General features: G+C 43.3%; 1 protein-coding gene across 2 annotated transcripts in view; it reads left to right on the top strand.

Moving 5' to 3' along the window:
- Positions 1–12,571, top strand: part of Adgrf4 (adhesion G protein-coupled receptor F4) — a 38,914-nt gene extending 26,343 nt beyond the window's left edge. For both annotated transcript variants that reach the window (XM_076915231.1, XM_034521100.2), the window contains exons 6-10: positions 1,519–2,898; positions 5,418–5,459; positions 5,902–5,961; positions 7,229–7,285; positions 11,829–12,571. In XM_076915231.1, the coding sequence (XP_076771346.1) occupies positions 1,519–2,898; positions 5,418–5,459; positions 5,902–5,961; positions 7,229–7,276 (1,530 nt within the window). In that variant the 3' untranslated portion in view covers positions 7,277–7,285; positions 11,829–12,571. The remainder of the gene's footprint in view (positions 1–1,518; positions 2,899–5,417; positions 5,460–5,901; positions 5,962–7,228; positions 7,286–11,828) is intronic.
- Positions 12,572–13,405: the final 834 nt, after the last annotated feature.

Raw genomic sequence — 13,405 nt, 5'->3', positions numbered from 1 at the left:
ATATTTGATACAGAGCAATGTCCATAGACCGGGTCTACCCTAGTAGATCACGTTATTCGACCTTCATTTTTAGAAGGGAGTTGTATATCATAGCAGTAGTTAGAAACTGTGTGTTAAAAGTTAAATGTGTTACCCTAGGATGGGTCTTTTGGTTTCAATTTTTGAGACAAAGTTTAATGTAGCCCAGGCTACCTTCAAACATCCTGTATAGCCGAGGCTGACTTTGCACTTCTGATCCTCCTGCCTGTACCTCCCCAATACTGGGACTTCAGACATGCCTTACTCCAGCCATTGTAGCATTGGGAAGGGAACCCTAAAGTACATGTGTGTTAGTAAAGCACTTTCTTAATTGACAGCTAGTCCAGCAAGACCCGGGTCAGCGTCTCAGAGACTTTAGTGTGCTCGGGAGTGTTAGCCTTTAGTAATAAATGGAGGGATATAGAGATATGGTATGCATGTAGTATTTCTAAAACTCATCATGAAATACACAGACACTTCCTTCCATAAGACAATCATTCACATTTTATGGAACTTGAATTCTACATTCTGTATTGTGAAGATCTTCCTCAGATTGAATAATAATAATGAGATAAACATATATACATATATAATATATGATACATATATGTTTCATATATGTGTATGTATAATATACATGCATATATTATATGTATAGCATATACATATAATAATGCATATGTTTATATGTATATGTAATATATACATGTATATGTGACATATATTCTTTTCAAAAGATTTATTTATTTTTTATGCATATGGGTGTTTTGTCTGGATGTATGTCTGTATACTATGTGTGTGCAGTGCCTTCAGAGGCCAGAACTGGATCTGGAGTTACAGATGGTTGTAAACTGCCATGTGACTTCCAGCAACTGATCTTGGGACCTCTGCAAGAGCAGACAATGCCCTCAGCTGCTGTTGTAGTTAGGGTTTCTATTCCTGTGATGAAATACCATGATCAAAAAGCAGGTTAGGGAGGAAAGGGTTTGTTTGGCTTAAACATCCACATCGTAGTCTGTCATTAGAAGGAAGCCAGGACAGGAAACAAAAGCAGGGTGGGATCTTAGAGTCAGGAACTGATGCAGAGGCCGTAAAGGGATGCTGCCTATTGGCTTGTTCATCATGACATGCTCAGCCTGCTTTCGTATAGAACCTAGGACCACCAGTCCAGGGATGGCCACACCCACAATGGGCTGGGCCCTCCTTCATCAACCACTAATTAAGAAAATGTCCTTTAGCTGCATTTTATGGAAACATATTTTTCAATTGAGGTTCCCTCCTTTGAGATGACTCTAGCTTGTGTCAGGTTGACAAAAAACTAGCCAGGACAACACATCCTTTATAGCCTTTCAATTTTCTTCCATTAGCCTTACTAATGCGTTACTTATTACACTTGCAATAAGTAGTGAATTTAAAGAGGCAGGTATCAAATAAGATGAAATAAAGTTTCAGATTTTAGAAATTGACCTTCTTACACTAACAGGCTTGTTTCCATTGCAGAACTATGGGAAAATGGCCAACCACATCCTTGGCCCCACTGCCATTTCAAATTGGGCTTTCATTCCCAACAAAAATGCCAGCTCAGATCTGTTGGAGTCAGTGAACTCTTTTGCCAAGAAACTCCAAATCCAAGGTAAATCTGAGAGTGTAGATGAACTCTTCATTCAGATGAAAGGCTCTCGTATCTCTCACAGTACCTCAGAGACCAGCCTCCGCCTCTCTGTTCCCAGGTACAATGCTACCGAAGATGTCTTAGTGGTGATCGAAATTCCTAGGCAAGCATTGCAGGACCTGCCGTCCAATGCCTCCCAAGCCATCGCCACAGCTTTTCCAACCTTGGGGGCCATTCTAAAAGAAATCCATCCGCCAAACACAAGTCTCCAAAAGCCCATAAATGACCTGATCCTATCACTGGTTTTGCCAGAAGGTCTGAATGAAATCATACTCACCTTTGATAAAATCAACAAATCCCAGACCACCAGCAGCCAGTGTGTCAGCTGGGATCCTGACAAAAGGCAGTGGGATGAGGGCCCATGTACAATGATGTCAGACATCAACAGCACAGTGAAATGCCGCTGCAGGCACACCAAAGCTGTCATGTCCTTCTCTATCCTCATGTCTTCTAAGCCCGTGAAGGACAGGATTCTGAACCATATCACCTTCATCGGACTCAGCGTCTCCATCTTTAGCTTGGTGCTCTGCCTGGTCATTGAAGCCATCGTTTGGTCCCGGGTGGTTGTGACAGAGATATCCTACATGCGCCATGTGTGCATCGTGAACATTGCTGTGTCCCTCCTGACCGCAAATGTGTGGTTCATCATTGGCTCCAACTTTAGCGCGAACGCTCAGGAGGATCACAAGTGGTGTGTGGCTGTGACGTTTTTCTGCCACTTTTTCTTCCTCTCCCTGTTCTTCTGGATGCTCTTCAAAGCCCTGCTCATAGTCTATGGCATACTAGTTGTTTTCCGCAGGATGATGAAGTCTCGTATGATGGCCATTGGCTTTGTCATTGGCTATGGGTGTCCCCTTGTGATCGCAGTCATCACGGTTACTGTCACAGAGCCTGGGGAAGGCTACACCAGAAAAGATGCCTGTTGGCTTAATTGGAACCAAACCAAAGCCCTTCTTGCTTTTGCCATCCCAGCTTTGGTCATTGTGGCTGTGAATCTCCTTGTGGTTCTGACAGTTGCTATTAACACACAGAGGCCCTTGATTGGCAGTTCAAAATCTCAGGATATGGCTATCATTTTCAGGATTAGCAAAAATGTTGCCATCCTCACCCCACTTCTGGGACTGACCTGGGGTTTTGGTCTAACAACTCTGCTAGAAGGCACACACCTAGTATTCCATATAATCTTCGCCTTGCTCAATGCTTTCCAGGTAAGTCATAGGAGGGGGATTTGCTATATATTTCTGGCTAGACATCAAAGGATGGCTGTGATTTATTTACCATTAAAAGGTATCAAGTGTTCTTCCTGTATTCCAGGGCTGTCTCAGTATAGCTTCTCCCACTTGCACTGACAATGTTTCCCCACTTAAGAATATCCATCTATGGCCTGGAGAGATGGCTCAGCCATTAAAAACTAGGCTCACAACCAAAAATATAAGAATATCCATCTATGTATCTATGTATCTATCTATGTATCTATATATTTATCTATGTATCTATCTATGTATCTATCTATGTATCTATCTATGTATCTATGTATCTATCTACATATCTATTTATGTATCTATCTATCTGTTTATTATGTGCACACTCCACATTCATACACATTCATATATGTGTGGGGTTTTATGCCTGTCACAGAACACATGTGTAGGCTAGAGGATGACTTACAGGAGTCAGTTCTTTTCCTCCATCACACAGATCCATCCTGTGGACTGAACTCCTGTCATCAAGCTTGGTGGCAATGGCCTTCACCCACTAAGCCATCTCACCTGGCCCCTCCCCCCATTTTCAAAAAGGTTTTCTTTTTGAGACAGGATCTCACTCTGGAGCCAGAGTGGCCTCAAACTTGTAGCTGCCCGCTTGTCTCAGCCCCTATATGCTGAGATTATAGGTGTGAGTTACTTGTTCACTGGTGAGGCTGGAGTTATTTAACCAGACGGTGGGAGGAGAATGTCCTTCCTTTTCTCTTGAAGACCTTGGGCCCCTCCTATAAAGTCAGATGTTAACCTTCTCACATAGATGACTGTCCTTTGGTCATGGTTGTAAAAAGTTGCTCCCTGATGAAAATAAGCATAACGTTGTTCTTCTCCAGAAAACTCAGCAAAACAGACATTTTCTGTAGTGTAAAGAGATGACCATTGTCCTTCACTTTGAAAGTTGACCGGTCAGGAGTTCTTATACTTCTTTCTTGCCATTTCTTGTGAAATAGAAGTTAGTTGCTATTTATAGCAACTCATCCTTTGCTATCTGGCCTTGGTGGGGGCACTTCCCTCCAGGTATCAGCTTTATCACCTGGTAAAATAAGGGTTTTGATGTGGAATGAGCTCCCTTGTCCTACTGCAGTGTTCATGCTCTGACAAGATGGTCCCTGTGAATGCTGTTTTACTCTCCCTCTTCATTCGAAGCTTGAATTTTGGGCATGCTCTCATTTAATCAGATTTCTTTCTCTATCAAATAGAAAACCTGTCAGACTCACAGTCTAAATTACACTTTTAATCAGGGCTAGGAAAACTCAACCTTCTGCCTGTTCTCATGATAGGCTTTTACTGGAACATGGCCTTAGCCATGTATTTATATTTCCCTCAGGGCTCACTTGAGCTAGAATTATGCATTTGCATAGTTGCAACTGAGGGGTATGGCCAGCATTGTGTAAATATTGACTATCTGGTGTTTGGAAAAAAGTTTTCCAGCTTTCACTTTAAATATTGTAATTATTCAATAAAATAGCAAAGTGTTTCTGTTGACCTGGCACTAGTACTTAGAGGCACCACACAAAGCACAAACTTAGCACAGACTCTAAAGAAACACCAGTTAGGTCACTCATGTGTCTCACTGGTTCTTTAACTATGGACTATAGTCCATTTCACTTTGTTCTTTAATTACGGGCTGAACCCATTTCACTCTTCCTGTTGTATTGCTTTAAAGAGAAAGCATTAAATACCTCCCTCCCTTAAACTCAAAAGCTCTTGATAGACAGACATTTCTCCACTCTTTTTGCCTGAAGTAAAAAGTTTATTTCCCTTTAATTTTGATTTTTATGTGTATGGATATTTTGCCTGCATTTATGCAGTGCCCAAGAAGGCCAGAAGAGGGCACCAGATCCCCTGGATTGGAGTTACATACGGTTGGAAGCAGCTATGTGGGCACTGGGAACTGAGCTCAAGTCCTTTGCAAGAGTAACCACCACTCTGAATTGCTGATCATATCTCTGGATCCCTGTTTTGTTTTAAAAATTTGAGGAAAGATCTTATTCTTTGGCCAAGACTACCCTCAAACTCATAATGATTTTTTTTTGCTCCAGCCTCCAGGGTGATGGGATTATAGGTGTGCGTTACTAATCATGCCTAATTTTCCCACTCTGAAAGTTACTCTGGTAACCATTGATTTCGTTCTATTCTTCTCTCTGGTTAGGGTCTGAGAATTTGGAAAATACTCCACTATAAAAACCAGGTTTGAGCCAGCAAAGTGTCTTTATTCAGAAACTGGTATAACAGTGGGACATTTGGGTTCGGGATCTAAACTGTGTCAGCCAGGGGCAGGACAGAGCAACCTTTCAAAGCAACAAGCAAGCAAGCAAGCAAGCAAGCAAGCAAGCAAAACAGCAACAACCCCCCTCCCCATACACAAATTATCTAGGGCAAGGGCAAGGGTAGGGGCGGTGGGTTAAAATAAAACTGGGAAACTGTTTGAGAAGCCGTCCCTCATGATTCTGTTGAATTTACCACAGGGCTTTTTCATCTTGCTGTTTGGTACCATTATGGATCACAAGGTAAATTGAATTTGCTTCATTCATTGCTCCATCCAGTTCTGCGTGGCCGAGGAAAGCAGCAGGGTCAAATCATTTTAACTGGAGTGAATCCAGAGTTGCTGAGCTTGTGAGCTCAGCTCAAGGCATCGCCTGTGTGGAAGAAAGAAAGAAGTCCATACTCTCTGTGCTTGTTTATAATCAAGAGATCATAGAAGTAGAGATTGCAACCCAATGTTGTTCGTAAAAAGAACAGAAGCCGTGGCCACGATTTGAAAATGGTTTTGTGGATTGCTGTTATCACCTTTCAACTTCTACCTAAATCTGGTTGCTTTCTGGGTGCTATGCTGAGCCACCTTATGTTACTCTGGCCAGAGTCACTGTTCTGGTCCATGTGTCGTCTGTACATTGGAATGCTGCTGCTTCCCTTGACACCTGTTGACCACTAACTGTCATTGCTTTTCAGATAAGGGATGCCCTGAGGATGAGGGTATCTTCATTGAAGGGGAAATCGAGGGCAGCAGAGGTAAGGTCTCTTCTAGTGACTACCAAAGGGTCAGAGTCTCTGCTCATGCAGAGATGGATGCCATAGCCCAGCACTCAGTATTTGTTAGCAAAATGAATCACTCTTTTCCTCATTTCACAAGCATGGAGGATTGCACTGAAATGGAACGTTATTGGAAGACACCTTTGAAGGGAATTTAGTATGTGCATGCATGCATTGTGGCTTGACATGGGGCCAGCTGAGATGAACCCAGGACCAGAGATCTATAAATGTTGGGGAATTTAGTATGTGCATGCATGCATTGTGGCTTGACATGGGGCCAGCTGAGATGAACCCAGGACCAGAGATCTATAAATGTTGGGGAATTTAGTATGTGCATGCATGCATTGTGGCTTGACATGGGGCCAGCTGAGATGAACCCAGGACCAGAGATCTATAAATGTTGGGGAATTTAGTATGTGCATGCCTGCATTGTAGCTTGACATGGGGCCAGCTGAGATGAACCCAGGACCAGAGATCTATAAATGTTGGGGAAGTTAGTATGTGCATGCCTGCATTGTGGCTTGACATGGGGCCAGCTGAGATGAACCCAGGACCAGAGATCTATAAATGTTGGGATCTGGGAAATGAGAGTTGAGTTAAATATAAGATTTTGGTTTAACCTCCTCACTTCACAGGTGAGGAATTTAGCTGAGAATTTAGTGATGTGTGTGCAATGCCATCCATCTCATTAGAAGCAGAATCAATGCCAACCAAAATCTGCCCATCCTCCATGTCCAGGACTTTTTCCAATAAGACCACATATCCTTGGACTGGAGTAACAATGCCTTACTGACTATAATGAAGACTTTGAAGGGGGCAATATGTCTTTGAAGGCCACAAGTAGAGGGCATCTGTTAAAAATTATTTGTTCAACCAGTAGATTATCCCTCAGAGCTTTGGGAATAGACTTTCTGGATATATTGAGAAGCACCATCTATGGCTATTTCCAAGCCTGATTTTTAGTATCACAGTTCATCAATTTAAAAGTAGGTGGTGTCTTAACTGACTGGTTTTATGTCTTTCTTTTAAAAAGCAAACTAAAGACAACAAAGTCACTCATAAGGTTACATTCAGTGAAATACAGCAATTAAATCCTTTGTGGCTGTATCAATTTGGATATTTCTCTTCATAATTCCATTTTCACACTGTTATCTCTAGGCAGCTTTCACATTAATCTAAGAATATACATAGTTTTTTTGATAGTATCATTACCCATTGTCAATTCTGATGCTTTCACCCTATTTAGAAGGTGTCATTAAGTCCAGCGAATGGATCCAGAATACTGAATCGCTGAGACTAAAATGTGAGTATTGAAAACTTAAGTAGAAACTTTACTTTTGAGTGTCACTGAACCACTTGTGAGTGAGCTGGTGACCACTACAAGTTACTGGGTCGGGATGAGAAGGATCAGAATAACAGGACTATCAGAAGAGACTTTCTCTATAGCTCGGCACAAAAATGAAAATGGAAAAAAAAAAAAAAAAACTTCTTTGAGACCTGCATCAGCGGAGTGTCTATGACCAGACCTCATGGTTGTGTCCTTGGTGAGGAGACGCTGTGACCTTATTTGTGCTGAGGTACGGTGCACTGAGCCACCTGCCAAGCTCACACAATTGATTCCTTTTATTTTCTTTATTAGTTAAGTCTGCTCCTTGACAGTTTTGTACATGTAGGCAGTGAACACTAACCATGTCTGTTACCTCCTACCTTCTTACCTCACCCGTCACCCTCATCTGTCCCCACAAACCTCTCACAGTCATGTCTATTAGTTTTGTCTTCTGAACCACTACACTCAACTAGAGCTGACAGTGACCATGGGTTTGGAGCTAATCATTAGAACCTGGTGGGCTCACTAAAGACAATGATTCTCTCTCTTCCAGAATCTATTAATAGCCAGTAGTAGTTCAGAGGCAAAGTTCAGAGAGTAGGGCATCATAAGTCCCTCCCCTTTCCATGACTGATTGTTGATAGGGCCTATCCAAGTGCAGGTATCTGTGGCGGTTGTGAGCTGATGATTGCAGTTTGTATAGCCCTGTCTAGACTCTAGGGAAAGACATTTTGAAGACCTTCACCCCTCTTCTACAATCTTCCCCAAGCCTCAGAGATGCGGTGTCAATATCTTATTGAGAGCTGAGGCTACTACTTTTGCTTCTTTTCTGCATCTTGAGCTGTTGTGAGTCTCTGCATTCACTGCTTGCTGTTCATTGTTAAAGCCTGGCTTAGTTCCTTCCTGTAAACTGATTTTGCCACTTAAAGCAGCTCCGCTGCGCTGTGCCGACACAAAGCATTGATTGATTAAAGCTGCAAAACCTGACCTTAATACTTGCATGAAATTAAAATGGTATCAAAGCAAAAAAGGAGGAGGAGGGATGGGATAGGGGGCTTATGGGGGAGGATGGGGAAAAGGGATAACATCTGAAATGTAAATAAATAAAATATCAAAAAAAAAAAAGTCTCAAAACAACAGGCAGGCCTGCTTCTCCTGTGTGAAGTGGGGCCTAGAATCATTACTAAGAGGGTGTGGGCAGACATGTGGCAACTACCTCTTATTCACAGTTGACCCCTGAGACATTTTTCTACACAGGTAAAATGGGGTGGGAAGAAATGTTAGGTGGCTCTGAAGAAGTGATTAAGTTACAAAACAGCAGCCAGAAACTGGGCCACTAGTAATTATAGCCGGGGCAGGATAAACACGGTGGCATCAGGCCTTGTCTTGGAAAACTTTCCATGGTGCTGCTACACGTACACAGCTGAGTGTAATTCATCATTCTATCACCTGGCATCTGTTTCTTCTTTTACTTTTTTTTTTTTTTTCTTTTTGAGGCTTGGTTCAGGGAACGGTTTGAAACAGTTTAGTGGAGGGAGCAGAGATACTCTAAGTTTGAAGGAGTCTTGTCAAGTTTTCTGTACTACAAATTCCACAAACTTGACATGCTGGTGTAGGACTTTGGCACAAGGTCCCAGGAAAAGGAGGGAGAGAGGGAGGGAGGGAGGGAGGAAGAGAGAGAGAGAGAGAGAGAGAGAGAGAGAGAGCGAGCTTTCTTATCTATATAGACCGATAGGTAGCTAAGGAGGGAACACACTGTCAAGTAGTCTTGTCTAGTTTAACTTCTGTTGCTGTGATAAAACACACAATAAGAATGAGAACACAGCTTAGGGGGAAAGTGGTTTATTGATTTAAAGTTTTAGGTTACAGTCATTATTTTGAGGAGGCCAAGACAGGACCTTAAAGAATCACTATGCAGTCAAGAGCAGAGAGAGAGAACACACATGGATGCTTGGATGCTTGCTTGCTTGCTTGCTTGCTTGCTTGCTTGCTTGCTGTCAGCGTGCTTTCTCCTCTTTTATATCGTTCAGGATCTTCTGCCTACAGAATGGTACAGTCCATCATGGGCTGAATACTCTCACATCAATTAATAATCAAAACAAAGCCTCACAGAGACGCCCACAGGCCAGTCTGATCCAGATAATTGTTCATTGAGGCTCTTCGCAGGTGATTGCTTCTAGGTTGTGTCACAACTGGGCACAGCTAGGTAAAGCTGGCAAGGAGTACTTGAGCCCTCTTATGTTTGGATTTAATATTTAAAAAGCTGACTTCTACTGACTATGGCCATTCTCTAGGCTGTGGGATTTACCCGCAGTAGAACAATTTGCAACCTGCCGCTAATTCAGATGAACCTAAGAAAGGAGAGGCCCTGAAACGCACGTTAGTTGGGTCAATGAGCAGAATGGGAGAGGGGTGTCAGGTGTGGTGGCGCATGCCCTTAGTCCCAACACTCAGGAGGCAGAGGAAATCAGATCTGTGGGAGTTCAAGGCCAGCCTGGTTTATGTAGTTAGTTCCAGTCCAGATATCACTACATAGTGAGACTGTCTCAAACAAACAAATAAAACCAAAATACAAAAACAACACAAAAGCCAAAATTCAACCAAAAACAAACAAAAAGATTCAAGAGAGGCTCAAACAATAGTAAAAGGGAATGGCTGGACGTGATCAAAATATATTGTACGCATGTGCAAAATGGCATAATGAACTCCAGTATGTATAATGAATCTGTCATAATAGAAAACCAGGGCTGGCCTTTCTAGCAAGGTCTCAGTTGACAGTGATCTTAGATCCTGTCTATAGGAGGAGACTTCTGGGAATTCTTTATCCAGCCATTCTGGAGAGGACAACTGTGGTTGAGGCTCTTTCTCCAGTTGGCAGAGCTCACTTGCTTAGTCTTGAGAAAGGGGCGGACTACGAGATGGGACGCACTATGCCAGAGTTCAGGAAGATTTAGATCTGTCCGAGAGAAAGGCTGGGAGGCTGGGGGAGCAAGCGCACCTGCCCGCAAGGTCCACTCTCTATTGTTCTTTGATTTTCAGTTCTATTTTTGAACTTATGAGGTAGATGGCGAACTGAGTTTCGAATCTTTCTTGGCATATGCTCTGCAGGTGTCTCTGCCTGTATTGAATTTTCTCAGTAATTGGGGCCTGTGAATTTACACCTAGACATACATGGTATCAAGAGGGTTCTGGAATAGTAAGTAGTTGGCACTGTGGCAGAAAAAAAGTTGGGGCTCAAATAAGCTTCGGTATAGAGGGATGTGGAAGACATAGTAGTTGATGTTTTTGAAGTCAAGAATGGAGAGCTGGTGGCGCCAAAAATGGGGGGGGTGGGGGGGGAGAGGGAAAGGACGGGAGGGGGAGCAGCTTCCAACAGAGGGGGAGGAATCCAACCACAGAAACATACTGGGTGTTGTGTTTGGTAAAGCACACGCTACAGGTGCAAACCAGAGTGTGGTGAAACCATGCATAAAAGGCAGTATTGTAGCTCTTAAACCACGTGCAAGGTTACAGTCTAAAAAGTGAGCTGAGCTGCAGTCCTCTGTGATTAGGACTAGATTCGGGATGAGTTAGAGGCTCCCACAACTTCCTGGAAGCCCCTTTTACTCATCGTCTCAGGTAAAAATTGGGTTTAAATACAGAACTGAGAAAGCTCTGTTCTGAGACCCACGGTGAGGGAACAGAGGTCTGAAACCCGGGTGCTTTGTTTTAGGCGAGGTTCTGATCCAGATCCCATCAGGGGAAGACAAAGAGAGGTGGACCCCATTCCTATGGAGGGCGCAGCTGCATCGCGCCCTCTGCTGGTCACAGGAGATGCCGGCCTTTTGCCACAGAGGTCATTTGGCCTAAATGAGATTTCTTTGGGGGGGGGGGGTATCTTTGTTAAAACCTCGAGCACCCTTAAACCTTGAGGCCGGGTTCATACCACAGTGGAAATAAGATTATTGAGCAAGCAGTAGAAGAAAACAACAAACATAAATTCAGAGCACTGGGTTATTCTAAAGACTTAATTACTGACCCGGAAGAGCAGAGAGGGTTTCTTAGCTCCAGGAATCAGGATGACACAAGCCGTGGAGCAGAGTTCCTATTGTGTGGTATTCAGGCAATTTCACCTCTGTAAATCAGGGTATAATAGCGCATTCCTCCCAGGACAGTTTCAGGAAAAATCAAAATAACTCTCCTAGAAGAGCGGTTCTCAACCTTCTTAATGCTGCGGCCCTTTAATACAATTTCTCATGATGTGGTGACTCCCAACCATAAAATTAGTTCGTTGAAACATCAGAACTGTAATTTTGCTACTGTCATGAAATATAATATAAATATTGAATGTACAAGATATCTGATATGTGACTCCCTGTGAAAGCGTTTTCCAGCCCTAAAGGGCGTCTCGACCCACAGGTTGAGAATTACTCACTGCCCTAGACTTTTGCCTGGCTCAAACTTTGTTGTCAAGAAATGGCGGCTATCATTCTTTGCACTAAGTGTTCTGACCTTATTGTCCCGGATGCTTATTTCTCAGAGATGCCTTGCTTGCTGGGATGGAGAGGGTTCCAAGAGAAGGATGCACAAACGTCCCTGGAATGAAGCAACATCCTCTTCCTGCCTGGAGCACCACTTAAGTTAGAAAACTAGCTGAGGCACACAGTGGATGAGTAGGCTTTTAAAAAGACTGACCTGCCACCTGTCACCTCAGAAGGGCTGACTTTTTGTTCACTTCAGCGTTTCACATCCAGCTGCAAATTATCCTGTTTTTCTCTGCGAGCCCATAGCTTGTGGGCAGACTGTGGAGTTGTCTACGGTCAGTCAGTCACCCGCCCCCAGGCTTCTCTGTGGCTCTGGGACCAGACATATCTTCCCCTCCGTCAGACCCCCACCCCCACCCCCACCTCCCCGCCTCTGAGAGGATCCTGGGTGTCGGCGATGGGAGTGAGGGTGTGTGTCTCAGGTCAGATTCAGTATCAGTGGTGGGGTTGGAGGTTAGATGTGAGAGATACTGTATCTACTTTGCAGTTTGTCCATGGTAGGTTTCCCAAAGATACGGAATGAACAATGGGCAGGTGTTCAGGGCACTTACTACCGTAATCCTTGAGGAAAACAACCTGGCTTGTAGGGTCTTAGCTTCTTTACTTGTGAGACAGACACAATGCTGTTCCAAGTCTTACTTACTATTTATGTGTTTATGCCTGTTTCTTTTTAAACAACTGTAAATAAAGACGTTCTGGGGTGTTATTTTAGAAATAAAAGTAAGATACATTTACTTTCCTGAACTTGTCATATGAGTTGTCACTCAAGACGGGCTTTTCTGATGACAACACAACCTTCTTGGATATCGGCAATGTTGCTGCCACAGCTCACGGGCTAAGCCTTGGGAAGATGATCCTGCCACGTGCACTTGAAGTTCAAACCGGCAAAGGTTAGGTAAATGACATTCCCACAGACTGATCTTCAGACTTGCGCCATCGTTAGGACTAGAGATGGCCCTAAGCGTGCACCATTTGGGTGACTTTTTTTTTTTCTTCATAAAACAAAAATAGTGTGTTTAAGGGCACAGTGAATCCACAATGGACCACTGCTTGGTAAGAAAGAAAGGTTATTGAGGATCAAACTGCCAAGGCTGTCCCTTGCAAGGTCAGAGAGAGGAACAAAATGGTGGAAAATTAAGATTTTTATGTGACAGTCAGTAGGGTCTTTGAGTTGATACACTCTGTTGGGTTTGACTGGGAACTAGATCCCCTCACCAAAGGTAGTTGGGACTTTAAGGGAGATTCCTGGGGCTTTAAGGGAGGTTTAGGACACCGTCACCAGCAATGCCAATTTTGTGAGTATCTTTGGACCCAACAGTAACTATCTCTGTAGGACTGTGACCCAAACTTTTAGTTTGGCTTTAGAAACACAAATTGGTTTCAAACCAAATGGTATGATAAAGTATAAACCATCACCTTCTGGCATTATTCAAACAGTCTTTGAAGGAGACTGGGGAGATAGCTCAGTGCATACTTGGCCACCTGAATTTGGTCCCCAGACCTCACATAAGGGAAGGAGGGAACCAATTTCAGCAAGTTGCTCTCTGGCCTTCACATGTGAGAACATGTGCAT

The sequence above is a fragment of the Arvicanthis niloticus genome, chromosome 17 (genome assembly GCF_011762505.2).
Source record: "Arvicanthis niloticus isolate mArvNil1 chromosome 17, mArvNil1.pat.X, whole genome shotgun sequence".
NCBI classification, from domain to species: Eukaryota; Metazoa; Chordata; class Mammalia; order Rodentia; family Muridae; genus Arvicanthis; species Arvicanthis niloticus.
This window is presented reverse-complemented; position numbering and strand designations above follow the sequence as displayed.